General features: G+C 47.8%; 2 protein-coding genes across 2 annotated transcripts; both read left to right on the top strand.

The window, feature by feature from the left end:
• Positions 1-51: 51 nt before the first annotated feature.
• Positions 52-8,499, top strand: CWF19L1 (CWF19 like cell cycle control factor 1). The gene is made up of 14 exons (XM_066191755.1): positions 52-111; positions 228-312; positions 762-840; positions 1,251-1,352; positions 2,088-2,302; positions 3,019-3,137; positions 3,306-3,390; positions 3,925-4,065; positions 4,886-4,997; positions 5,715-5,794; positions 6,633-6,842; positions 7,230-7,349; positions 8,088-8,185; positions 8,270-8,499. The coding sequence occupies exons 1-14, from the start codon at positions 89-91 to the stop codon at positions 8,412-8,414; spliced, it is 1,614 nt and encodes a 537-aa protein (XP_066047852.1). The 5' UTR covers positions 52-88; the 3' UTR covers positions 8,415-8,499.
• CHUK (component of inhibitor of nuclear factor kappa B kinase complex) lies at positions 8,422-24,145 on the top strand. The gene is made up of 21 exons (XM_066191749.1): positions 8,422-8,664; positions 8,734-8,828; positions 10,230-10,344; positions 11,838-11,907; positions 12,501-12,589; positions 12,846-12,935; positions 13,141-13,265; positions 13,673-13,780; positions 14,052-14,187; positions 15,253-15,447; positions 15,794-15,896; positions 16,831-16,954; positions 17,412-17,563; positions 18,389-18,450; positions 19,408-19,517; positions 20,886-20,935; positions 21,057-21,153; positions 21,555-21,702; positions 22,062-22,201; positions 23,218-23,314; positions 23,866-24,145. Exons 1-21 carry the CDS (start codon positions 8,509-8,511, stop codon positions 23,890-23,892), a joined length of 2,289 nt encoding a protein of 762 aa, XP_066047846.1. The 5' UTR covers positions 8,422-8,508; the 3' UTR covers positions 23,893-24,145.
• Positions 24,146-24,224: the final 79 nt, after the last annotated feature.

The following is a 24,224-nucleotide window of genomic DNA, read 5'->3' as shown; positions in this document are numbered from 1 at the left end:
GCGCTTTAGGCGGCGCACCCGGAAGTGGCGGAGCGCTTTGGGCGGCGCACCCGGAAGTGGCGGGAGGTTCGGCTCGAGCATCTCCGTGATGGCGGCGGCACCGCTGCGTGTGTGAGTGGGACGGGACGGGACACGGGACGGGGGTAGGGCCTGCTGAGGTTGCGGTGGGGCCGGGCCCGGGCTGGACCGTGCCTTGTCGGCCGCTCTTACCGCGCGGTGTCTCGTAGGCTGGCGTGTGGCGACGTGGAGGGCCGGCTGGAGGCGATCTTCGGACGGGTCCGCGCCATCCAGGCCAAGAGCGGCCGCTTCGACGTAAGGCTCGCGGGGCTTTGGGGGGAAGGTGGACGTGGTGCCGCTCCCGTGGGGTTCCCGTTCCCGTCCCCAGACGGCCGAGGCCGGAGCCAGCCCAGGGTGGGGTTCCTGTGCGGGAGATGTGCCGGCGGGGCTCGGGTGGGTGTTGCTGTCCCGTCCTTCGGCGGCAGCGACCCTCCTCTTTCTGCTCGCTGTGAGAAGGGGTCTGCAGCCCTTCAGCCCTCCTGTCCAGCACCAAATGGCTGGGAGGAGCCGTGATCTGTGCACGGAAGGCGGGAGAGCAGCTGGCTGTCCTTTTAAACTCGTTAATGTTGCGTTTAACACCGATAAACACAAAGGAATCTCTTCACTTCAGCAAACCAAATGCTGCTGAAGTGGTGCAAGCAAAGCCTCTGTGTGTGTTCTGTCCGTGGTGAGATGGCAACTCCCGCTTTATCCGGTGTTTTTAGATGCTTCTGTGCGTCGGGAATTTCTTTGGCTCTACTTCCGAGGCAGAATGGGCCGAGTACCGCACAGGGGCCAAGAAAGGTAAGGAGGGAGGGTGGTGGCACTGCTGCACAGCCCACCCTGGAATTCAGGAGCCACGGCTGGGCACTGTGGTGTTAAAGCAGTTACACCCCAGCAGGGAAACCCCACACAGGAGGGAAGGATGGGTTTGTTTGGAAGACCTCTGGCTTTAGGGCTGTGCATCATTTTGGAGCTAGTTTTACAAGCAGGGGAGGGCCATATGGGTGGAGCAGAGGTTGTTCACCACCTGCAGCTGTGGGAATGCCAGGCTGGGGACTCACTCTGCAGGAAGGTCGCTTGTTGTGTGCTCTTTGCTCCCAAAGTGTGCTGGAGGGTCTGACTGGATGGGGTTTCCTGCTGTGATTCCTGGGCAGTGTGGGCTGGTGCATTGGAATTAAAGCTCACTGAGTGCACGAGGTTTTCTCCCTCAGCTCCAATCCCAACCTTCGTGCTTGGTGCTAACAACCAGGACACCCTGAGCTATTTCCCGGACGTCAGCGGCTGTGAGTTGGCTGAGAACATCACTTACCTGGGTAAGGCTGCAGGGCATTTGGGGTCAGGGAGCTGCCTTTACCTTGCGGGGGCTTTCATGGACATTCTCTCATCCTCCCTCTTTAGCACCTTCATTTTTCTGGGGAGTTCTAAGTGGCATTTTTTATCCTGTGGTTCAAACTGGAGTTGAATTTGATGTCAGTACAATCTGTGTAAAATGTGAAAGAAGACCCTGCTTTCTTGATTCGTTCTTTTTTTCATTTCTCTGATACTCAACTTGCTAACCAGAAGAAATAGTGGTTGCAAGAGCCTGTTCTTTGAGGGAATCTTATTCCCAGAGCGTACTTGTCTCTGTTGGAGAAGGTTTGAATATGATTTTGCTGTGTGGCTGTACTGGAGTAGCAGACAAGACAAGCAAAGTGTAGCGAAGCTAAAAGGAAAATCCAGTTTCTTTCCAGAATTGCCACCAGGCCAAAAATATAACAAAGTCGAGGCACTTGGCATTTTTCACTAAGACTTCGTATTGCTATGGATGCGTTTCTGGGAAGCAAGGTGGCAGGGAGGAGGGGGAAGACTGAGGCTTGTCTGCAGAGCTGCATTGTGGGCAGGGTCGGGTTTGAGCCGTGGCACCAAGCGATGCCATTGCTCTGGGCACAGAAAATGGGCTGCCTGTGAGGGTGGCTGCAGGGGCAGCGGGTCAGGACTGCTGCTGCCCTGCCCCAGGGGGTTCCCTGCCCTGCTGCAGCCCATGGCTCTGTGTGTGTGTGTTGCTGCAGGCCGCAGGGGTGTGTACAGCGGCTGCTCGGGGCTGCAGATCGCCTACCTGAGCGGCGCCGAGGCGCAGCAGCAGCCGGCGCCCGCCCACTGCTTCAGCGCCAAGGACGTGGCCGAGCTGAAAACGTCCCTGCTGGCCACCCCAAACTTCAGGGGTGTGGATATATTGCTGACATCCCCCTGGCCCAGAGACGTGGGGACTTTCGCCAACAGCGCGGTGAGTGTTCTGCTCCCGGGGGTTTCACTGGGGATTGCCTTTCTGCTTCCCCTGGCAGTTCATCTGCTCCGAGTGCTTGAGAACGCTGGGAGTGAAAACAGGGAGAGCAGAGGTTCTGGTTCTTCAGAGAAGAAGGACTGAAGGGAGGGGGATTTGTGAGACTTCAGGGCATTTTATCTGTCCCTGCCACTTTTTAAGTGGTTTGGTGTTTATTTCTTTCAGTATTTTTAAGTCATGTGATCTGGTTTTTCCTCAGTCTGGATTTTGAGGGGGTTGTTTCATTTGTGTCCAGTTTTACTGTGTTAATGTTCCTCAGCAGAAGTGATTTTCAGATGATTTGAAACCTGTCTGGACAGCAAGGCCACACACATGCCAACAGAACATTTTTTGCTTCCTCTCAGTTTCTTCCAACATCCAAAAAGAGATACAGACCTCAGTTTAAATGCTGGAGGAACCTTCCCTCACAGCATAACAGCCAACCCTGCTGCCATTGGGGGATTGTAGAGAAACAAATTGTTATGATATTGTGGCTTAGAAAGAAAACTCAGATCTCAGAAGTTCCCATGGGCATTCTCTGTAGTTGTTTAATATGTTTGACTTCCCTTGGCATGAATTTTCTGGGAATGGACTCACTCGGGTGTACAGAGAAGTGTATTAAACCTTTCTTTTCCCTGCTCTTTGAGAGGTTTAAATAAAAATTTGTTTGTGTTTTGTAGGGAGAAATAGATACCAAGAAGTGTGGCTCCAAGTTAGTATCAGACCTAGCTGCAAGTCTCAAACCAAGGTACCATTTTGCTGCCCTGGAGAAGGCCTATTATGAAAGACTTCCTTACAGGTTTGTAGAATCACGTGAAATCTCGTTGATTTTCAAGTAAGGGTTCAGTTTTTAAGGAGCACAGGAGGATTGATGTGCTGTCTGAGTATCTTCATGGCAGACAGGGGTTCTCCCACTGTGCTTTCAATACTTCATGTGCCAGTACAGCCAGGTTTTGCTTCCTTGCAGGAATCACATGGTGCTACAGGAGACCCCACAGCACGTGACCAGGTTTATTGCACTTGCTGATGTTGGCAACACAAGCAAGAAGAAGGTACTGACACCCTTAAATCTTTCTTCTTTTCTCAAGAACAATAATTGGGCAGTTAGACCAGTTAAAGGGCAACATCAGGCACTTAAAAGCTTGGCTGAAGTGGAGGTCTCACTTGAGTAATAGGTACCACTTGCCTGTTATGTCAGAAGGGTATACGGCTGCACATTGTGTTCTGAGGCACAAACCACTGAAAATAACTGATTTCTGGCATGTGGTTTTTAACCTGTTTCTCTTCTCCCCTTAAGAAAGTTATGGAATACTGGTTGATAGTTAAGGATGCACAGGATCCAGGCCTGGTAACAAAAAAGGCCAGAAAGAAGGGCTGGAAATGGGCAGGGATCAAGGATGCACTCCATAAACTCCTGAGTGGGACACTGGCACGGGGGTGTGTTTTTCCATGCCCTGCCTTGGCACAAACACTGATGTGCTGAGTGCTGTGGAGCTGTTCTGGGGTGTGGTAGTTTGTGAGTGACCTCCTCAGAGGTGCAGCCGTGGCAGGAGCTGTTTTCCCCTGAGCCCCTGTGTTTGTTGCAGTACCTCTACGCCTTCAGCATCGTGCCCATGAGCTCAATGGAGCCCGCAGAGCTGGTGAAGCAGCCTCAGGACGTCACCGAAAATCCCTACAGGAAACTGAGGAAGGAGGCTCCCAAGGGCAAAGCCCCGCTCCCTGCAGAGGTACTGCCCTGTACTCCTCCACCTGTGCATTCCTGATTCACTCTCTGTGCTCACAACACTGCTTAGCTTTCCCTTTGGGATATCTCTGTCCAAAGCCTCTCTCTGTGGAGACAAGGCTGGGAGAGCTGGGGGTGTTTAGCCTGGAGAAGAGAAGGCTCCAGGGAAACCTTATTGTGGCCTTTCACTTCTTAAAGGAGGGCTATAAGAAAGATGGGGACAAATCTTTTTCCTCTTCAGCATTAAAGCTTTCTAATGGCATTTGACATAACTCAGTCAAATGTTTTCAACCTCTGGTGAGTCTGTGACAGGTTGAGTTCTCTAAGAAATAAAGCCATTCTTTTGGCACTGGCTGGCAAATGAAAAGATTTGAATAGTCCATAAAATCAGGCCATTCTGAATATTCAGCATAAGGCTGAATAGGAGAGCATAATGATTTGGAGCAGCTCTCCCAGAAGTTTTTCCCTGACTGACGCAGGCAAAGTCTGCTGCATTAGTGGGAGAACAGGTCATTCTGTTCCAGGATATTCAGACGGCATTTCTTCCTGGAAGGGATGCTCAGGCTTTGGCAGGGGCTGCCCAGGGAGGTTTGGAGTGCCCATGGCTGGAGGTGTCCAAGGAAGGGCTGGAGGTGGCACTCAGTGCTCTGGGCTGGGACTCCATGGGCTGGGAGGGCTTTGCCAGCCTCAGAGATTCTGTGATATTGATGCTTTTCAAAAGTGGTGCACAGCTCTTCAGGAAAAATCAAATTCTTGTATATCCTGTCACTTTCCATGATGCATTTCTAACTGAACATCCTGTTCACTTTTCATTTCCTAAACAGGAAGAACCAGCTTGTCAGTTTTTCTTTGACTTGAACAAGCATCAGGGAAAGAAACGTTCCTCAGACGGGAAAGAGAGAGGGGACTCCCAACCTAAGCAGGCCAAGAAACCCCGTAAGTGTGAGGATTCATTTTCCTGAGCTCTTCCCTTGAGGCATTGAAAGGACCACGTCACTCCAAGTTGTTCCTCAAGCTGTTGAGCTGTAGGTATCAGCTGGCCAGACACTGTCACTGTCACTGCCAGCTGCTGGGGGAATGCAGGAGGATGAAGGGTCCTTTGTTTCCAAGGGAACATAGGCTTCAGTAGGTGAAAGAAGGGTCAAGAGCGTGGTTTCAAAGCTCTTTCAGTCCATGGTGGTTGTGGTTGTGTTGATGGCATTTACCCTCTGAACCAGGCATGGCACTTCCAAAACGCTCAGGTGTCACAGTTTGGGTGTGAATCCATTCAGGTGTTTTGGGTGTGATGGATAGGCCAGAACTGACAAGTGTGTTTGACAGCATCTGCCCTTGTCTTCACCTGTGCAGTAATTTTAACTCATTTTTATTTGTTTCCTTAAATTTGTTGGCATTTTCTTGTAAGTGAGCTGCAGCTACTAACTCCTGGAACTACTAAACCCCTCCTTCATTAGCTTAGAGCATTCCAGGAGAATGACAGTCAGCAGGGTGTGACTGCCACAACCTCCTCTCTTGCTGGAATTTCCCTGGCCGGAGCTGTGTCCTTCTGACACCTTCAGCACTTCATAAACTGGAAAGGGTGGCTGGAAAATACCAGGTTGTCTGTGTTCTGACAAATATCCCTTCTGCTAATCCTTGTTTTCTTTCCCAACAAAGCTCAGCCCACAGGGCCCTGCTGGTTCTGCCTGGCCAGCCCAGAGGTGGAGAAGCACTTGGTTGTCAGTATTGGCACACATGTAAGTACCTGCAGCATGGGCTTTGCTAGGTCAGAATCATGCTAAGACATGGCAAAACAAAATACCCATCTCCAATTTTAAATTTAAAACAAACAAACTTCATTTGCACCTGGCTCTTGGGTTTGCTTTCAGTTTCTTTGCTTCTCTACAGACGCATGAACTCTTAGAAAGTGAAGTGTGGCCCAGTTTTGTTCCAGCAGCAGAGCTGGATTCCAGTGCCAGAACACTTTTTGCTGTGCCAGCCCTTTGTTACCATCTGGCAAAACTTTTCCAGCTGGAAGTGAGCTGGAACCTGCTTTGGCAGCAGGATGCACCAGTGCCACATCTCTCTGGGGTGGCTGGTTCCAGTTTTGTTCTATAGAGATGAAAAAGAAGGTATATCCAAGATGTACTTCATGATGTTGACTTTGAAGTTCAGTCCATCATTGTGTGCACTTTGCTTAAAGTTACTGCTCCTGTATAGCATAATCCACTTACAGGGACAGGTTTGTCCACAGGCTTAGTTTAAATTTTTAAGTGGATTTTTGTGTCAGAATAAGAAATTTCTGCCTCAGTGGTGAAGTTCACTCAGCAGCTTCTTTGCAGACAAGGCATTCTCTAGCATTCAAAAGATACTATTTTTTTTTTGTCCTTTGGCAGTCCCTTTGTGTCTTTCTCATTCCTCTAGTGATTAATAAATTTGTATAAAAATAAATCCAAATAAAATAGCTAATAAACAATCCCTAATAAGCAAGATAGAAGACTCCTGTTCCTGAGGCTGGGGGCTACTCAGAATGAGTAGTCAGAGAGTAAATTCCTACAGCACAGTGAGTAACTGGTGTGTGTTGTTTCACTCTAGTGCTACCTTGCCCTGGCCAAAGGGGGTTTGTCACCTGACCACGTCCTGATTTTGCCAATTGGGCACTATCAGTCAGTGGTGGACTTGTCTTCAGAGGTGCTGGAAGAAGTGACCAAGTACAAGGCTGCCCTAAAGGAATTTTTCAGAAGCAAGGGAAAGAGATATGTCCTATTTGAAAGAAACTATAGGAGTCAGCATCTGCAGCTACAGGTATGGTTTGGGTGTCACCCTGGGAAAACATAAACTTGCACTGAATATAAACTCCAAATGAATTGAAAGAGTCATTTTGGGGTTTGTTGTGGTGGTTGCTGTGTGTGGCAGGTCTGAAAGTGGATCAGAGCTGTATTAGAACTACCACAGAGATGAGAAAGGAGAGGGCTGTGCTGAGAACTTTCAAGCTTTGAGTTTTCAGCTCTCTGTCCAGCTCCTACAGGAAAAAAAACGTGTCATAAGTTTAAGCCTGTAGAGATGGGTGCTCACCTGTCTTGTGTGATGAGGCTGAGCTGTGCTGAGGAGCCCACGAGCTCCAGTGATGGACTGATGGCTTTCTGCAAATGGATTCTTGTCTTCTTTTATGGAAATGTCCTCCTTCTCTAGGTGATTCCTGTCCCTCTGGACCTCTGTACTTCTGAAGACATCAAGGAGGCCTTCATTGCACAAGCACAGGAGCAGCAGATTGAACTGTTAGAAATCCCAGAGCACTCGGATATTGCACAAGTATGGGGCCAGGTTTCATCTCTTCCCCTCTCTCCTCCCTAAGCTGCTGTTTCCCTCTGACGGGTGGGGTTAAGCTGTTGGAGGCAGAACCTCATGGATTTGATTTGGGGTTGTGCCAGAGATGCTCTGCTTTGAAAGAAGTTCCTATGAACAGCAGGTGATTTCTCAGCTGAGGAATGTGAGTGTGGCCTCATCCTCCAAAAATGTGCCATACTAGGCTGGGGTGACCTAGGTGAGGTTAGGAATGACCAGACCTGCCTGGTTCTTATTTAGTCACAGCAGAATTAAACCACAGAGTATCATAGGTGATCCCAGCAGGATGTGACCCACTGCTCCTTCCTCCCGTGGAAGGTATTGTTTGACTTCAGGCACTGACCTCAGGCAGTTTGTGGGGTTATTTTTCCAAGTTTCCTCCCAGGAGAGAGGAGCATGGCACGGGGACAGATGGGTCCCCAGCCCCTGAACTGGCTGGGAAGAGGGTCTGGCTGTCACCTGGTAGCTCTTCTCAGAGCCAGTGTCTCTTCCCACCTTTCTTCCCAGGAAGGGTGATTAGACACTGGAAGGGGCTGCCCAGGGAGGTGGTGGAGTCACCAGCCCAGAGGGTGTTTAGGGAACAGACTGGACGTGGCATGGAGAGCCATGGTCTAGTTAAAGAGGTGGTGATTTGCTGGACTTGCTGGTCTCGGAGGTATTTTCCAGCCGGACTGATTCTGTGGTTCCGTGATTCCCAACGCGCAGGTGGCTCAGCCGGGGACACCGTACTTCTACGTGGAGCTGGACACGGGAGAGAAGCTGTTCCACCGCATCCGCGGCCGCTTCCCGCTGCAGTTCGGCAGGTGGGTACCGGCCCCGCCCTCCTACTTGACGTCACCGTGACGTCGCTAGGACGTCGCGGTGACGTCACGGCGCTGTGGTTGCAGGGAGGTGCTGGCCAGCGAGGCGCTGCTGGCGCGGCCGGAGCGCGCGGACTGGCGGCAGTGCGCCGCCCAGCGGCCCGAGGAGGCGGCGCAGGCCCGCGCCTTCCGCCGCGAGTTCGAGCCCTTCGACTTCTCCCTCCGGGACTGAGGCGGCGCTGCCGGCGGCGGCCCCGGGCGGGCGCGGGCGGCGCCGGGCGGTGACGGGGCAATAAAGGCGGAGTGCCGGAGCGAGCGGCTGAGCCATGGAGCGGGGCGGCCCTCCCGCGCCCGCCCCCGGCGAGCGGGCCCCCGCCGGGGCCGCGCTGCGCGGGCACCCGGCCGGCGGCTGCGGGCCCTGGGAGATGCGCGACCGCCTGGGCACCGGCGGCTTCGGCAACGTGTGCCTGTACCAGCACCAGGTGGGGCCGGGCCGGGCGGCGGGGAGGGCACGGCCGGGCCGCGGCGGCTGACGGCGCTGTGTCCCGCAGGACTCGGGCGACCGCGTGGCCATCAAGTCGTGCCGGCTGGAGCTCAGCGTCAAGAACAAGGACCGCTGGTGTCACGAGATCGACATCATGAAGAAGTGAGTGCGGGCGGGCCGGCACGGCTCTGCTCGGCACGGCGGCAGCGGACACACAGGGAGAGGGGACGGCCGGGGTCTGCCCCTGGACCAGCTGGGGAGATTTGGGACCGTGTCGTGGGGACAGCTGGTGCCTCGGCTGCTGAACCAGCTTGGGAGCGGGGGCAGCCGGGGGGTCAGCCCATGGACCTCTTGTCGCCTGACATGCCTGTGCTGATTTCTCTCTCATCCCAATGTCCCAGCTCTTGCCTTGGCTTGGGAGCTGGCGACCCCCAAGCCCCCTGCCCTGTTTTGCTTCCTGGGCTGTTCACTCATCCGAAATTCCTCCAAACTCACGTCACCCTGTGGGCTGAGTGTTGATGTTGTGACTTGGGAACACCTACGTGTTCCCATACCCTGCGGTACTTTTGTTTTTGATTTAACAACCTGGGGATCCTGGAATTGGGGTTTTTTTTCTGTTGCGCTGCCAAATGTAAAGAATAAATTCGCCTTTCACTCCCTTGTGAGAAAGTACAATACTCTGTGCTGCCCACCCTCCCTCTCCAGCAGGTGAAACAGGGATGGACAGCTTTGGTTTCATGGATGTGGGGGCTGCCTCTGGGTGTTTGGGTCTCACGGTACTGCTCCTGAGAGAGAGAGAGATCCTGGAGCAGGAAGTCCTCTGTTCTGCTGATGTCCTCCCCAAGGCCAGCAGTGACCCTGCTGTTCAGGGCTTTTCTGAACTCATGCTGTCACTTTGTTACCCTCACCTGCTCACTGTCTGCCATGACATGGGGGGAAACCACTTGTAGGGAACACGAATTTCTAAGTCAAGGCTTGGTGATGTCTGATTTAATTGCTGAAAACAACCACTGAGTCACAAACTGTGCTTTCATTGATGTTCAAAGGCTTTGGAGGATGTAGGGAGAAATAATTTGCCTTCATTTCCTTCTGGATTTGTAATTTATTCCCAAGAGTAGCATGTATTAGAGACAGTCAGGAAGCAACTGTTTGAATTCAGCTGCAGAGGTTAACATTTCTCTCAGAATGTGGCTTTCACCTGCCTGGTGCAGTTACACAGATGTTAAAGGGATTCTTGAGAAACGTTTGGGCCAGGGGGATTTGTTCCTACATGCAGCAGCACATACACAGAGACACACATAATGACTTTGCCAGGACTGTGCAAGAATTCCGGGCTTGAGAATTTGGCTTTGAGACATCGTTTCTGCTCATCACTGGTTTGTGTATTCCCAAGGTATGGATTTTATGCATTTGGGTGCTGGTAGGTACCAGCTGACAAGTGAGCAAGGATACCTGTGGGGAACAGAAGCTGTCCCTGGAACATAAAACGTGATTGCACTGCAATCTGTTGTCTCATTCTCCCAAGAGAGGAGTCAGTTTTCATCCAGCTCTCCGTGTGCTTAGGCTGAACCATCCCAACGTGGTCAGAGCCTGTGAGGTTCCCGAGGAGATGAACTTCCTGGTTAACGACGTTCCTCTCCTGGCCATGGAGTATTGCTCGGGGGGTGACCTCCGCAAGGTAACGCCTGCTTTGCTTGCAATGAACAACCGAATAGCACTGACCCAAACAGTGCTGCTCCTGTAACCAGGTCTGCTCTGTGGCGCTTCTCTTTTTGGCTACAGCTGTGAGGAAGTAAATGTAGAGTGGGAAAAAATCACATGTGGGAAATGAGGCTTGTGTTTTTGAAACCAGAGGGCAGCCCAAGGGCAGACACTCTTTTATCCTGGCAGAGTGTAGCTTTCCTGGAGCTGCTTTAGCATTAAAGCAGCTGCTGGCACCCGGCATGTTTGGCTTTGCTGCTGTGTCTCCATGTATTCAGAGTCTGACTGGTTTGGATTCACGTGTATCCAGTGTTACACAGGGAATGAGCCCCTTAGTGCTGGACTGGGGCCTCCAGGGATTCTGAACCTTTGTTACTCCTGTTGACCTGGGAACTGCCATTCTGCACACTAGCAACACCCAAAAATAAAGGAGCCTTTCAGTAATTCCCTAGGCATCAGCTTCATGACCTCATAGAGTTTATGCTCCCTTTCCATTACGGCTGGATTCAGGAAGCTGCAACTTCTGTAGGGGTGAAGCAGCAAATTCCTGTCAGGATTTGCTTAGAAATCACCTCACCTATGTGATCAGGAAACTCATTTTTCTGTAGTTTTTGTTACTGGTGTTAAACAGCCCTGGGGAATGTGAACTGCTGGTGAATGCAGTAACCTCGTCTCATTATGTAGTTTTGAGTTGTTATAAACAGTCCAAGAGACACTTTTAAGGTTTAAGTAGCAGTAAAAGAAGGGGCATATATGAAAAAGCATTTGGGGGTTGCAGACCCAGGCATCTGGCCCCGTTTTCAGAGACATCTGGCTGTTGTATTATTCAGTAAAAGTTGGGAGACTCCCTGAAGGTAGTTTAGAGACTCTGGCCGAGAAACTAGCTCTACTTGCAATGCAGTGTTTGGTCACTTCATTTCTGATGAATCCTTAGGTGTGGCATAGATGCTGAAATAATTTAGGAAGTAACCTGCTTCATTCCATCTGATGTTCTGTACAGCTTTGTTCCTTAAAGAAAAAAAACCCACCAAAACATAATCTTTTATTTCTGATTGTGTTTTTTAAATCTTTCTCTTGTTTGGCATCATTTGTGTTTCACTTCATTATTAATTTCTCCTTGAGAATCCATCATGAGGGCTGAAGCACCTCAGTCATCTCTAAAAGTCAGAAATTGCTGAAGCTGCTTTTATTGACAGCTCATTAAGATGATGCTGAGGGGGAGCCTCCCTTGCCTGCAGCTCTGTGGCCCTGCCTTTGTCTCCTGCCCCTTTGCTTTCTGAATTTTCGTTTTGTTTGATTTGTTTTCTTGTTGGCCATGATTTTATTGCACAAAGTCAACTGCCCCATTCAGCTGGAGTGATCCTTGAGCTGTGCTTTTTGCTGGGTAATTTCAACAGGGGATGGAAAATGTTGGGTTTTGCTGTTGACTGTTGTAAGTGTGGGTCTGAACGTCTTTTGCCTTTTTTGTAGTTGCTAAACAAACCAGAAAACTGCTGCGGGCTGAAGGAAAGTCAAATCCTTTCTCTGCTTAGTGACATTGGTATGTAGTTAATGTGGCAGGGGATTTTTTGTGGTGTTGTTTTGGGTGGGTTTTTTTGGTTTTTTCAAGTGTAGTGGCATTTTCCTTTTTCAGCTGGCCATGAAAAGGGAACTAAAATGAAGAGGGTACTAAAAAAATCAGGCCCACTGGAAAGTACCTGGTTTTTGGGACACCATGGAAAGGAAGAGCTGTCGGATAAAGGGCAATGCCTGGGTTTCTCTAGGAAAAAGGTTTTCCAGGAAACCTCCTTGTTATCTTAATACTCTTACAGATAACCTGTCACTGCTTGTCGGAAGAACTAGTTTTGGCATGAGGAAGTATTTTAGAGTACTGGCCTGGACTTCTGTCCTTTCAGTGCTCAAGAGGGCTTCCAGCTGAATTCCTGAAATAAAGAGCAACTCTGCTTGCTCTATCCTGGTTCCCCTTCCAGAATGTGGAGAAGAAACATAGATTTGGAAGCTGTTAAATGTAGAAGGGAGTGGTGGTAAGCTGTGGAAGGCTGAGAACTTGCCCCCCAGTATTAGATTTTTATCAGATGTATGTTTAATCAATGGGAATTTTATTTTCTGGTAAATCAAACATATGTCTTTCAGGGTCTGGTATCCAGTATTTGCATGAGAACAGAATTATACACAGAGATTTAAAGCCTGAAAATATTGTTCTTCAGGATGAAGGTGGGAAGGTAAGTCAGGTGGTCAGTGTGTTTCCACTGTCATTTCTAGAAACTGTCACATTGAACTGGACTGAAAACTCAACAGTGCATTTACTAAAAGCTTTAACACTGTTGCTGAAGCTTTGCCATGGACTTTTTCCAGAATTTCCATTCTGGCTTATCTTTTGAGAGTATTCTGTGGCTGTCATTGAGCAGATTTTGGGTTGTTTGGTGGGTTTTTTCCCCAGCATTTGCTGTTCTGATGAACTATTTAAACTGTTTGCAGATTGTTCACAAAATAATAGACCTGGGATATGCAAAGGATCTGGATCAAGGAAGTTTATGCACTTCATTTGTTGGAACATTGCAATATCTGGTAAGATATGTTTTAGTGTCACCAGCACTGGGGCAGGGCAGCTGTGGCTTGGCACTGCCAAGGGCTGAAACTTCAAAAAATGGAGATCCTGGGGGCCTATCCCAAGGGTGTCCCCTCTCAGGAAGCCACACCTGGACACAGCTTTGTCTCTGCAGAAATGCAAGGAAATGCCACAGTCAAAGTGTCTTTTTATGATCGTTTTTAGGCTCCAGAACTCTTTGAGAACAAATCCTACTCGGTTACTGTTGATTACTGGAGCTTTGGGACAATGGTGTTTGAATGTATTGCAGGATTTAGACCTTTCTTACATAATCTACAGCCATTTGCCTGGTAAGACACTTATTCTGGAAGAGGTGCTTGGAAGTGCTAATACTTAAAACTGTGCTCAAAGACTTTAACCTGCATATGGAGGTTTCTGCTTGTCCTGCTGTACCTGGAGTGTATGTGTGCTTGGTTTTCTAAAGGGTGCTTCTGAAACAGAAAGAAGGTTTCTAACAGAAACTTGGGTTTCTGTTAGAACAAGAGAAGAGGAAAATCTTTCCAGAGGCAGAGTTAATTAGAAGGGCTCCTCTCTTCCACGTGGGGATGTTCTGGGTGGATTGAAAGTGACATCTTTGTCCTCAAAGATGGGTTTGTTTTCTAAAGCTGCTGGACACTGGCACTTTTTTGCTGTCTTTGGTTGCTCCCTTACAAAAATAACACTTCTCAGTATATACACAAAGGATTTTATTTTCCAGGCATGAAAAAATCAAGAAGAAGGACCCAAAGCACATCTTTGCCTCTGAAGAGATGAATGGGGAGGTTCGTTTCAGCACCCACCTGCCACAGCCTCACAGCCTCTGCAGGTATGTGTGTCCTCATCACAGGGGACAGCTCTGGTCTTCTAAACTGAGGGCTCTTCCTCCTTTATCCCAAGTGTTGAGAGCTCCTCCTCCTTGAGTGTTTCAAGCTCCTGACAAGCTGCTGTTTGCTTCCAGTGAGTCTTTTTTGGGTACTTTGGGCTCTCTGCTGCCTGTTGCCCACAGAGATGATCAGAGCCTGTTGAATAGAGCACACAAGGAGAGGCCCAGGAAGCCTGGTGAGGGCCTCCCCTTTCTTACAGCCCTTCTGCTTTAGTTTGATTGTAGAACCCATGGAAAACTGGTTGCAGCTGATGCTGAATTGGGATCCACAGCAGAGGGGTGGAGGTTCAGATCCTGAGACCAGTCGTCCGAGATGTTTCCTAATAATGGATCACATACTGAATCTGAAGGTGAGTGGGGGCTGTTACTGGGCTTTAAAGGCCTTCTGAAAGCATTCCAGAGGACAGAGAGTGTGTTCAGTGGAGCAAAGCTGTAATCCTGGCATCATCCAGCTTCCATGCTCAGAAGGAATTGTTTTTCTTGGTATCAGGAAGTGAGTGCATATACAGCCTTTCTAGTACGTACTGGAAGACAAAACATCTCCTGCAATATTAATCTCTAGCTTTACATTTGGAGTAGAAGGATGACCCTGTATTACTGTTTCTTATCTTGGAAAGAGCTCACCAGGATCAAATAAGGGTTTAATATTTGCTCATAACAGTTTTCCTGGACTTCAGTGTTGATGCTGTGACCTCCAGGTGTATTCATGTACTACAGCAGTAATGCCTGTAGTAGAACAGAGGTGACTTTCCTGATTTTTTTCTCTGCAGGTAATTACTTGGGCTTTGCTGGAGTCAGACCAGCCAAGGCAAGCCTGTGTAGAGAAACAGGAGGATAATTTTGTCTCTGTTCTTTTAATGTAATTTTGATGTAATTGAGCTCCATCAGGGCTTGTGAAGGGTGTTAGTGTGTTGGATTGTCGTTTTCTCTGACATTAAAAGTTACAGGCCCAGGCTTTGAGTTTTTTATGTGGGGCTTTGGCGCTGTTGTACACCACAACGACACAAGACTCCAACTTCAGAAGGCTGAAAATGACTCCCTTATTTTGGGAATGTGTCTCCCTTTTATACTATTCTACACAGACCAATTCAATTGGTGAAACAAAGACAGACCTCTTCAATCACATTGGTCAGACCAGAGGGACATCAAGAAGTCCCTCCTAGGGAAAAGAATGCAAACATAGTACAGTTACAAAAACACTTCTCTTGTTTACAGAAAATTCCCTGGGAAAAGAATTTCAGAAAACCAAAACATCTCAGGCACGATCCAGGGCTACAGGGCTTTACTCCTGCATTGATTATTGTGGTTATTAAAACCAAGTGATGCTCTTGTTCTGCTCTGTACTCCATCCCAGACCTGTGTGCCTTTGTCTTTGATATCCAAGGATTTGTAATCTGCTTGTCCTCTTTTTACAGATAGTACACATCCTAAACATGACCTCTGCCAAGATTGTGTCCTTCCTTTTGCATCCTGAGGAGAGCCTTCATTCCCTTCAGAATCGCATTGAGTTTGAAACTGGAATAAGCCCTGGAAATCAGGAGCTGCTGTTGGAAACAGGGATTTGTCTGGACCCTCGGAAACCTGCTTCCCAGTGTGTTATTGATGGCGTGGTAAGAAGAATTCTGTTCATGTCTGTCACATTCTCAAACAATTTAAAATCTTAGGGAAGATAAATTGCCTAAATCTTCTCCCACAAGAGACAGTTTGCTCTGTAAGTGTAGTAATTCTGAAGATCTTTTATTGGATAATGTAAGCTGGTTTCTGTAGTTGTACTCTGCCTAAATATTTAATTAATTGTTAGCAAAGAATTCTGCCTTCCTGTAGGATCTATCAAAATAAGTTTTTTAAAGCACTTGGTAAGAGAGAGTGCCCGCAATAATTAATTCATGGTATGCTGGGTTAGTAGGAGCTGCCTGGGGTTTCTCTTGCTGATACTCTGTTCTCTTTTCTCCCCAGAGAGGCTGGGACAGCTACATGGTCTATTTGTTTGATAAAAGCAAAACTGTCTACGATGGCCCCTTTGCTTCACGGAGTCTGTCTGACTGTGTCAACTACATTGGTGAGTGTGCTGGAGAAGTGCCGTTCTCATGCAAAATGAAATTAAATCTGCTTTATACAACCCTGTGTGTTGTCTTGAAGGGCTCTGTCTGATTCAAAGAGCGCCATTTAAGAACCTGAAGCAGCCTAACACCTTGTCCTGCTGACTAGTTTGTGCTTTTGGGCTGTGTATGGAAGCTGCTTCTCTGCTTGTTGCTTCCCCTGCTTGTCTCCTGAGGTGACAGCAGTCATTGCACAGCCTAATCGACCTCTGAAGGTTTATTTATCATAAATCTGTATCTGTATGAATGACCCTATGTACCTCTATGAAGAAAAGTAGTGTCAGGGGACAGGAGGTGTCTGCTGGGATACTGCATGTAAAGAAAATGCCTTGTGACATGCAGTTACTGTTCAGTATCTTCATTTTCTTTGGCTTGGTTTTTCTTATCTTTTAGTGTCTCTAGTGTTTTTCTGTGTTCTGGGCTGGTTTATTCTGGTGAATCTCGTTGCATGGCACCGTTGTGCTGAATCTCTTGGAGCAAAGGCCTTTTTTACCATATTTATTGATACCCCAGTGTACTGACAGTTCCTATTTCTGTTGGGGGACACGCCTGCATCTTTTCCCTTTAAACAACTACATCAGGAAATCTGAGAGGAAACCTACAGAAGGTTCAGATGAAACAGATCAGGACGGTGACCGGTATCAATGGATTAAATGGAGCAACTAAATTTGCTACCTTAGGCTTTAGAGTTTTTTGGCCAAAAACCCCACGGGGTTTTACCTGCTCAGTCACAGGTTGTCACATACCTGGGGAGCTGTGACATGGAAAGCTCATACATGCTTCAGCAGCATCCCCTAGAAATTGAGCAGAACTTACCTGGCTTCCTAGGCACCTGAATTAGAAATGTTGTCCTTTTCCAGAGTTGTCACTGCACTGTGTTTCTTCTGTGTTCAGTCCAGGACAGCAAAATCCAGCTGCCGATCCCTCAGCTGCGCAAGGTGTGGGCAGAAGCGGTTCACTACGTTATTGGGCTGAAGGAGGATTACAGCAGGCTTTTCCAGGGACAGAGAGCTGCCATGTGAGTTGTCACTCATTCAGAGGGATCAGTGCTGTGCCACCACGGGGTCTGTTTGCCTGGAATCCTGCATCTCGGGGAGTTTTGGTTCCCCAGAGTTTTACAGCCCTCTGCTGTTCTGTGCCTTTGCATTATAAAACATGTTTGGGCTGGGAGCTTATTCCACTCCAGGAATTGTGCTGGGTAATGCCTGAAATTGATAATAACCAAAAACCACTTGAAAATACTCAGTGTCACAGCATAGCTGAGGTTGATGGGGACCTCTGGAAGCCCTCCAGCCCAATCCATGCTCAAAAAGGACCACATCCTCACGGCTCTCAAATATGTCCATGGAGACTCCACAACCTCTCTGGTCAGCTTGTGCCAGTGCTCAGTCACCCTTAGAGTAACAGAATTTCCTCTTTTTTAAGTCCAGGTGAGCTTTCCAGCTAATGTGTGCTGTCCTTGTTCCACCTGTTAGGCTCAGCCTCCTTCGTTACAACGCCAACCTGATCAAAATGAAGAACAACATGGTGTCAGCATCCCAGCAGCTGAAAGCAAAGCTGGAATTCTTCCACCAGAGCATTCGCCTCGACCTGGAGAGATATAGTGACCAGATGGCTTATGGCATATGTAGGTATTGGGGAATACTTGTCTGGGTGTCTCCTGTGATCCTGTGAAGAAGCTCAGCATCTTTATGGGTGTATTTTAGCTAGGGGAGCTGCAGGAGAAGAGTAGGCAGGAGGATAAAAACGGGAATATTTCTTCAGTCACAGTGAAACAGGTGGTCAGCTGTTCTCCACTGAGAACAGAAAACAGGAGCATTAATAATACTGGTGTTGTAAATATTTGCTATTTATTCATTCAGGGTCTGATTCATTTGGAGTTGTGACTGGACACCACGTGGAGGGCAGAGCTGCTTCAGTTGCTGACAGTGCTAACAAGCTGCTGTGCTTGTTATCAGGAGAAACCATTTGTCAGGATGAGAGATGGGCTGAAAAAGCACCAGCTACAGTTTCGTGTCCCAGGAACAAATAGTGTTCAGGAGAGAATAGCAAGATTTACACATAGTTTGAATATATATGGCTAAAGAATGCAACCTGAATCAGAAATGAAGACTGGACTGAAGGATGATGATGGGAAATGGAAAGACATTGTGAACTGGGTTTGGACAGTCTGTGTTCAATCAAATGTGGCAGTTGTTGAGCTTAATGGTGGAGTTTGAAGACTCAGTGATTGCAAGCAGGGAAATCCTTCCAAAGGGTTTGTATGTGAGTTAAGGTTGAGCACAGAGTTGCAGCTTTGCTGTCTCTCTGATCTCTGGGTCATGACTCCTGCTGGGAGAGTCAGCATCATGTTCTTTGTGTTCAAATTACACCAGTATAGGTAAAGTCCAGGTCTTGCTTTATTTTTGTGTCCTTATGTCTTTTTATAAATTAATAACTGTTTTTTCTTAAGCTTCAGAGAAGATGCTCAAAGCCTGGAAGGAAATGGAAGAGAAAGCCTCTCAGTGTGCACAGGTAGGGGATGTTAAAGAAGCTGTATTATCTCTGTGTGAAGGAGACTGTGACAGGAATTGAATGTGTCATATGTGCCACTGCTGTGTCCCTTCAGTGTTTCATATCCTGCCTGCTGTGGGTATGGGAATATCATTGCAGGTGCATTAAAAAGGACACAGTTTCCTGTCACCACGTTGTTTGAATGGATTTGGACAAAAACAGAAAAAGTGTCACCAGACTTAGTTCTCTAAAAAGGAAAGTGGAACGCAGAGATACGTTACTTGTTGCCCAAAAGAAATGGTGTTGCTATGGATCAGGAGTCTTCCTGGCTGGATTTGCTGCACACAGAAATTCCCATTGCTGAAACTGAAAACCAGTCATTTGCTATGCAGGGATTTCAAAATTGCAGGACTTCACTGAGGAGTACAGACATAATCACTGGCATGCAAATCACTGCAAGTGATAAATATGCAAACTAGCTTTAAATAAGAGTAATCTCTTTTTAATTATCCAAGGAATGGATGAAAAGGTGGCTGCTTCTAGCAGAATAATTCAAGGCTGTCTCTGTCTTTTTCCAGACAACCAGGAACTTCACGCAATATCTACTTGGCAGACCATAAGAATTATGTTCTGTTATTCTACCTGCCTTGCCCCTTTATCAGGAATGGAAAATGTTTCACTCTATACACAGGGATATCTTAGTCTGTCTAGGAGGAAATCCAGAGACATCAAGAGATGATTTTTGAAGAAACTGATTTATTTTCAGCCAATGTTAGTGGTCAGAGGTTTGATTGTAGGTGATACCATGCACTGAGAACAGAAGACCTTAACTATTTTTGTAGCAGCATTGTGTCAAAGAACTTTTTTGTCTGCTAAACTCCCCAGGCAGTCAGCCCATTATCCAAACAAATGTTCTAGGGATCTTTATCTTCTTGATTGCTCTCCTTCAGTCTGATCTGTGCCCACATTTCACCTCAGGCTGAAGATATTGGCTACCTGGATGAGCAGATCATGGCTCTGCACACGGAAATTGTGGAGCTGCAGAAGAGTCCGTATGCAAGGCGCCAGGGAGAGGTCATGGAGACCTTGTAAGTCCTGTGCTTCTCATTTTTATTGCATAGAATTGGATTTTGTGTATTTCAGTGTCTGAGGGGTTTTTTTGCCCTCTGTTGCTGGTTCCCTTGCCGATTTTGAAGTGCAAACTGCAGGTACAGAGTAGTGTCCAGTTGATTTGAGATTATTTTGCTTGAGAAAGGAAAGATTCTATCACTTGCGGGACACTTCCCTGTCACTGAACTGTGAAACCTCGTCTTAAAAGAGCCCAAGACTAAGATAAATCTTGGTCTCAACTGGGATTTCCTTCTCTGTTGGAGGGGAGTGACTTTCTTACTGTTGAGTGAGAAAACTATGTGATCATTGTAAAACCCTGTTAAATACCTTCAGTATTTTCAAGTCAAGGGTAAATATCTCTTGGGTACTTGAATATTTGGAAAGTTGATGGGGTTTTTTTTAAGTATTAAAATATGAAAGAGCTAAATGGTATTTCTGATCATGAGAAGACATAGGAAGCAGTTACTGGGCTGCTGCTGAGAGCACAAGTGGCAATGGTAAAAGAGAGGGATTGAACAGCCATTAAATCTGTTAATAAGAGCTCTTCAACACAACTCTGAGTGTTCAGGGAGGAAATGTGCCTGCTCCTGGCATGTTCTCCCCCTCCCTCTTTGCTAAGTTGCTTTTCATTCCGAGTAGGTGCAGCAGAACTGGTGCACAGGGGAGGAAGTGGTGCAAAGGAGAAGCTACTCCTGCAGCAACAGCTCAAACTAATTAGGATCATGCCTCCTTAAACATTACTTTTAATCAATTCTACCACTGCAGACCAGGGTTAGAGCTGGAAAACTGCTGCCAGTTTCTGACAGACTGGGGTTTAGAACAGGGAGGATTTTGTTCAAGGCTGGAAGTTTTCAGTTTGGCTGCTTTTGAAATACTTGAAAGAAGTAATGTTTATTTAATGGGAAGAAGAGAAGCACAGTCTTGCTTGTGATGCAGCTGTCTCTTTCCATTTATAGAAGATCACTAAAATTCAGGCAAAAAAAGCAGAACAGGAACAAGAATTTCTCAGGCAGTTGTGCAGCCACAGTTTCAAAAACGAAATCAGATAATTAAAGATACAGGGGAAAGAAAACACAGCTGAGCCGTGTGAAGATTTGAAACTGAAAATAAGCTCCACTTGGTGTGGTTTTCTGAGAAGAAATTATGTAATTGGAGAAAAAGAGAGACAGCTTTTGGGATGGTGTTGAATTCTATCACAGAGCATCCCTGTGTTCCAAAGGCCATGCTTGTGTATCAGCTGTAGGAGAAAGTCCAGGGTCTGAGTTCAGAAAGGCATCCCTTCACTGCAGTGCTTTTTTTTCTTGAGTCTGCTGACACCTGCCTGAATCACACTCTTCTTTTTAAAGGGAACAGAGAGCCATAGACCTCTACAAGCAATTAAAAACACGACCTCCAGGTATGGAAGAAGATGATTTAAAGACTGTTTCACACTTTCAACCCCGTGATTAATTGTTCTGAACTGAAACCCAGAAAATACTGATAGGATTTACTAACGTGGTGGTTACTGACCATTCCAGATCATGCCTACAGTGACAGCACAGACATGGTGAAGATCATTGTGCAGACAGTACAGAGCCAGGACCGAGTCCTCAAGGAGCTCTTTGGCCACCTCAGGTACTTCATGTAGACAAAAAACCCAAACAAATCCAACTTGCAGCATTTGGAGCTTTGTAGTAGGAAAAGATAGGGGAAATCATGGAGGTCAGAGGCCAAAAAGCTCCATCCACCTTTCTCATAGCATTAATTCTGCTCCTCTGTGTCTGTTTTGAGTTTCCACCTAATTTTTAAAAACATGATCATTAGCATGCAAGAGTTCACTTTGAAATGAGGCAAATTCTGCCAGCTGGAAGTTGGAATTCAAACCTTCAGGGCAAAAAATTAGTCATTTTACAGAGCAGAGAAGATACCACAGTGATTTGTACAGTAACTTTTCAAGTAGCTTGAATCCCAAGGTGGGGCTTTTGGTTTTGCCAGAATGTGCTGGGAAGTGACTTTGTGTTTGGCTTCTATTCTAGCAAGCTCTTGGGCTGCAAGCAGAAGATCATTGACCTGCTCCCCGAGATTGAAGTGGCTCTAAATAACATCAAGGAAGCTGACAACTCAGTGATGCAGATGCAGGGAAAAAGACAAAGGGAGATCTGGCATTTGCTGAAAATTGCTTGTGTGAGTAGCTGTTGGGCTATTTGTTTGCACTTCTTCCAGTGCACGAGACATCAAAGTAAACTCAACAAAAAGGGGTAACTCCCACTCCATGGCTGGTTGTTTCTTGGTTTGTTTTTTTTTTTTTTTTTTTTCCCTACAGAGAAGGGTAGTCTGAGATGGTAAAAGCAGAAGGTAAATGGATACTTTCCTGGTTAAAGTGTTTTAAGGAGTACTCTGCTTCTTTTGCATTAATTGCAGTGCCTGAAGCCATCTCCTGGTTCCCACATCTGCGTCTGTGTTACCAGCAGTGCTCGTGTGTAATCCCAAATCTTGCCTATGTTACACTTCAGCCTAAATTCTTCTGGATTTCTTTCTTCCAGACTCAGAGCTCCTCTCGCTCTCTGGTCAGCTCGAGCCTGGAAGGGACAGCCTCAACTCCAGCAGCCACGTGGCTCCCGCAGAGCTCCTCAGGGAATGCAGCTCCTCACCCTCTGTCCTCGCTGGCAGCTCCTGAAGATGGGTATGAGCTGCTGGGGCAGGAGCCAATGCAGGGAGCTCAGCCTGGCTGGTTCAGAATCTCAGGGGCTTTATCCTTCCCAGACAAGTTTCAGGAGTTCCTGTGTCACTAATGCTCTAAAAAAATCAGGGTTTTCCCTGATTTGGTTGAGCTCTTCATTCAGAAACCTCTGCACTTTATTTCTGAGCCAGTTCCATGTGCTACATGTGCTGCTAAAGGACTGTGCCATCCATTTACGGCATGTCATGTTGGTCTTCCTTGGGCCTGGATCTGGTTCTTAAGGCCCCTCTCCCTCAGTCCATGCTGAGTTGTCTTGATGCCTTGGGAAGGCTGACCTGAAACAGACTGGACAGAGCTAGAGAATAAAGTAGAGATTTATTTAAAGGCCTTTAGGATACACCATGAGCAGGACAAGAGCCTGGCCAGGGCTATGCCCAAGGTGGACACAAAATGGTCACAAAATGGACAAACAGTCACCACGTCTCACACTTTTATAAGTTCTGGTCCATTTGCATATTGGGGTTTATTTGTTCAATTACAGCCTCAGGTTGTGAGGTCTCATCCTCCTTGTTCCTCCCTTCAGCCCACCATTGTTTGTGCTTTTGGGTCTGAAAGGTGTCCTTGGTCTTCATCAGGAAAAGGATTTGTTTTGTCTCCCTGCTCTGTGCAGAGAGCTGAGTGACACTGAATGTGATGCTCAGAGCTGCACCCCTGGGCAGCACAGAATGTGAAAAACATGAAAGCTAAAACTTAAGGCATCAGTCTGGAGCTTAGGGGATTTTGCTCTTTGCTTCATTAACAATTTTACTTCCAGTATGTTCTGTCAGTGTGAAGCCATTCCCCTTTGTCCAGGCAGGATTTTGTGTCACCTACCCCACTGCACAAACTACAAATCACTTTCTTGGGTTGTTTGGTTTTGGGTTTGTTTTGTTTTATTTCCTACCCCCAGTGCAGCACCTTTTGATGGGGGTGTGACTTGAAATCCGTCACTTTACCTTAGGGCTTTTTTCTTCCTGCAGGGAAAGTTTTGCTGACGTGATCCGGGAGAATGTGAATTACCTCGAGCTCTTCAGCAGCATTCTGCAGGAGGTGAGGCAGGAGCAGAGCTGCATGATGGTAAGTTCTGGTGCATCTGCCAGGACCTGGCTTTCAGGGGACACCCAAGGGTGCCCTGGGGACGTGAAGAACTCCTTGAATAGGAAAAGGTAGCATGGTGCTCCAAGCCCCATCTAGCCTGGACTTGGGCACTTCAGAGATTCAGGGACAGCCACAGCTTCTCTGGGCAACCTGTGCCAGTGTGCATGGATACATGTTTCTTCCCCAAATCACCTTCTGGCAGTGTGAAGCCATTCCCCCTTGTCCTGGCACTCCAGGCCCATGCAAATAGTCTCTTTCCATCTTTCCTGTTGCCCCTTCAGGCAGTGAAAGGCCACAGATCACTCTGAAGCTTCTCTTCTCCAGCCTAAACGATCCAAATTCTCTCAGGCTTTTCTCAGAGGACAGAGGAGGCACTCATCCTTTGGCCAACAGTTCGGAAAATCCCATGCTCTCCCAAACCAGAATGGACTCACAGGGCTCAGTCAGTCCGGCTCCTGTGCTGTGCTGCGTTGTGTTAACTAGACAGAGCCTGTGCTCAGTTGGGGTTTTTTTTGCTGCTTTTTTGACAGAGTTTCGACTGGAGCTGGCTGAAGTAGCCCCAGGAGCTGAGGTGCTGCATCACCCAAGTGCCTTTTGTGTGCTGAGCGCGGGCTCGGCCGCCTTCCCGTGGGACAGCCGGGCGTTCAGCTGCCATCACCGTGTCACCCACTGGCTGTCCCCCCAGGGAACAGCCTGGCCCCAGCCCGTGCAGCCTCCTCAGGGCAGGGGGTGCAAGCAGGGCCCGCCGCTGCCGCGTGCCCCATGAATGTATAGTGCGTGTACATATAATAAACTCTGTGGTGAGCCCCACACACGCTCTGAGGCCTGGTCGCTCCCGCGCCGCTGTCACTATCACGCCGTTGCTCGGCAACCGGGGGTGGAGGTGACG

Source organism: Chamaea fasciata, unplaced genomic scaffold (assembly GCF_029207755.1).
Source record: "Chamaea fasciata isolate MVZ Bird 193981 ecotype frontalis unplaced genomic scaffold, bChaFas1.0.hap1 SCAF_9, whole genome shotgun sequence".
In the NCBI taxonomy this organism is placed as follows: Eukaryota; Metazoa; Chordata; class Aves; order Passeriformes; family Sylviidae; genus Chamaea; species Chamaea fasciata.
This window is presented reverse-complemented; position numbering and strand designations above follow the sequence as displayed.

Coding starts and splice junctions, on each gene's coding strand:
- CHUK (XM_066191749.1), top strand. CDS start 8,509: ATGGAGCGGGGCGGCCCTCCCGCGCCCGCCCCCGGCGAGCGGGCCCCC. Junction 12,936..13,140: donor TTGGAACATTGCAATATCTG/GTAAGATATGTT, acceptor GATCGTTTTTAG/GCTCCAGAACTCTTTGAGAA. Junction 15,448..15,793: donor AGTGTGTTATTGATGGCGTG/GTAAGAAGAATT, acceptor TTTTCTCCCCAG/AGAGGCTGGGACAGCTACAT.
- CWF19L1 (XM_066191755.1), top strand. CDS start 89: ATGGCGGCGGCACCGCTGCGTGT. Junction 3,391..3,924: donor GCAACACAAGCAAGAAGAAG/GTACTGACACCC, acceptor TGTTTGTTGCAG/TACCTCTACGCCTTCAGCAT. Junction 5,795..6,632: donor TTGTCAGTATTGGCACACAT/GTAAGTACCTGC, acceptor GTTTCACTCTAG/TGCTACCTTGCCCTGGCCAA.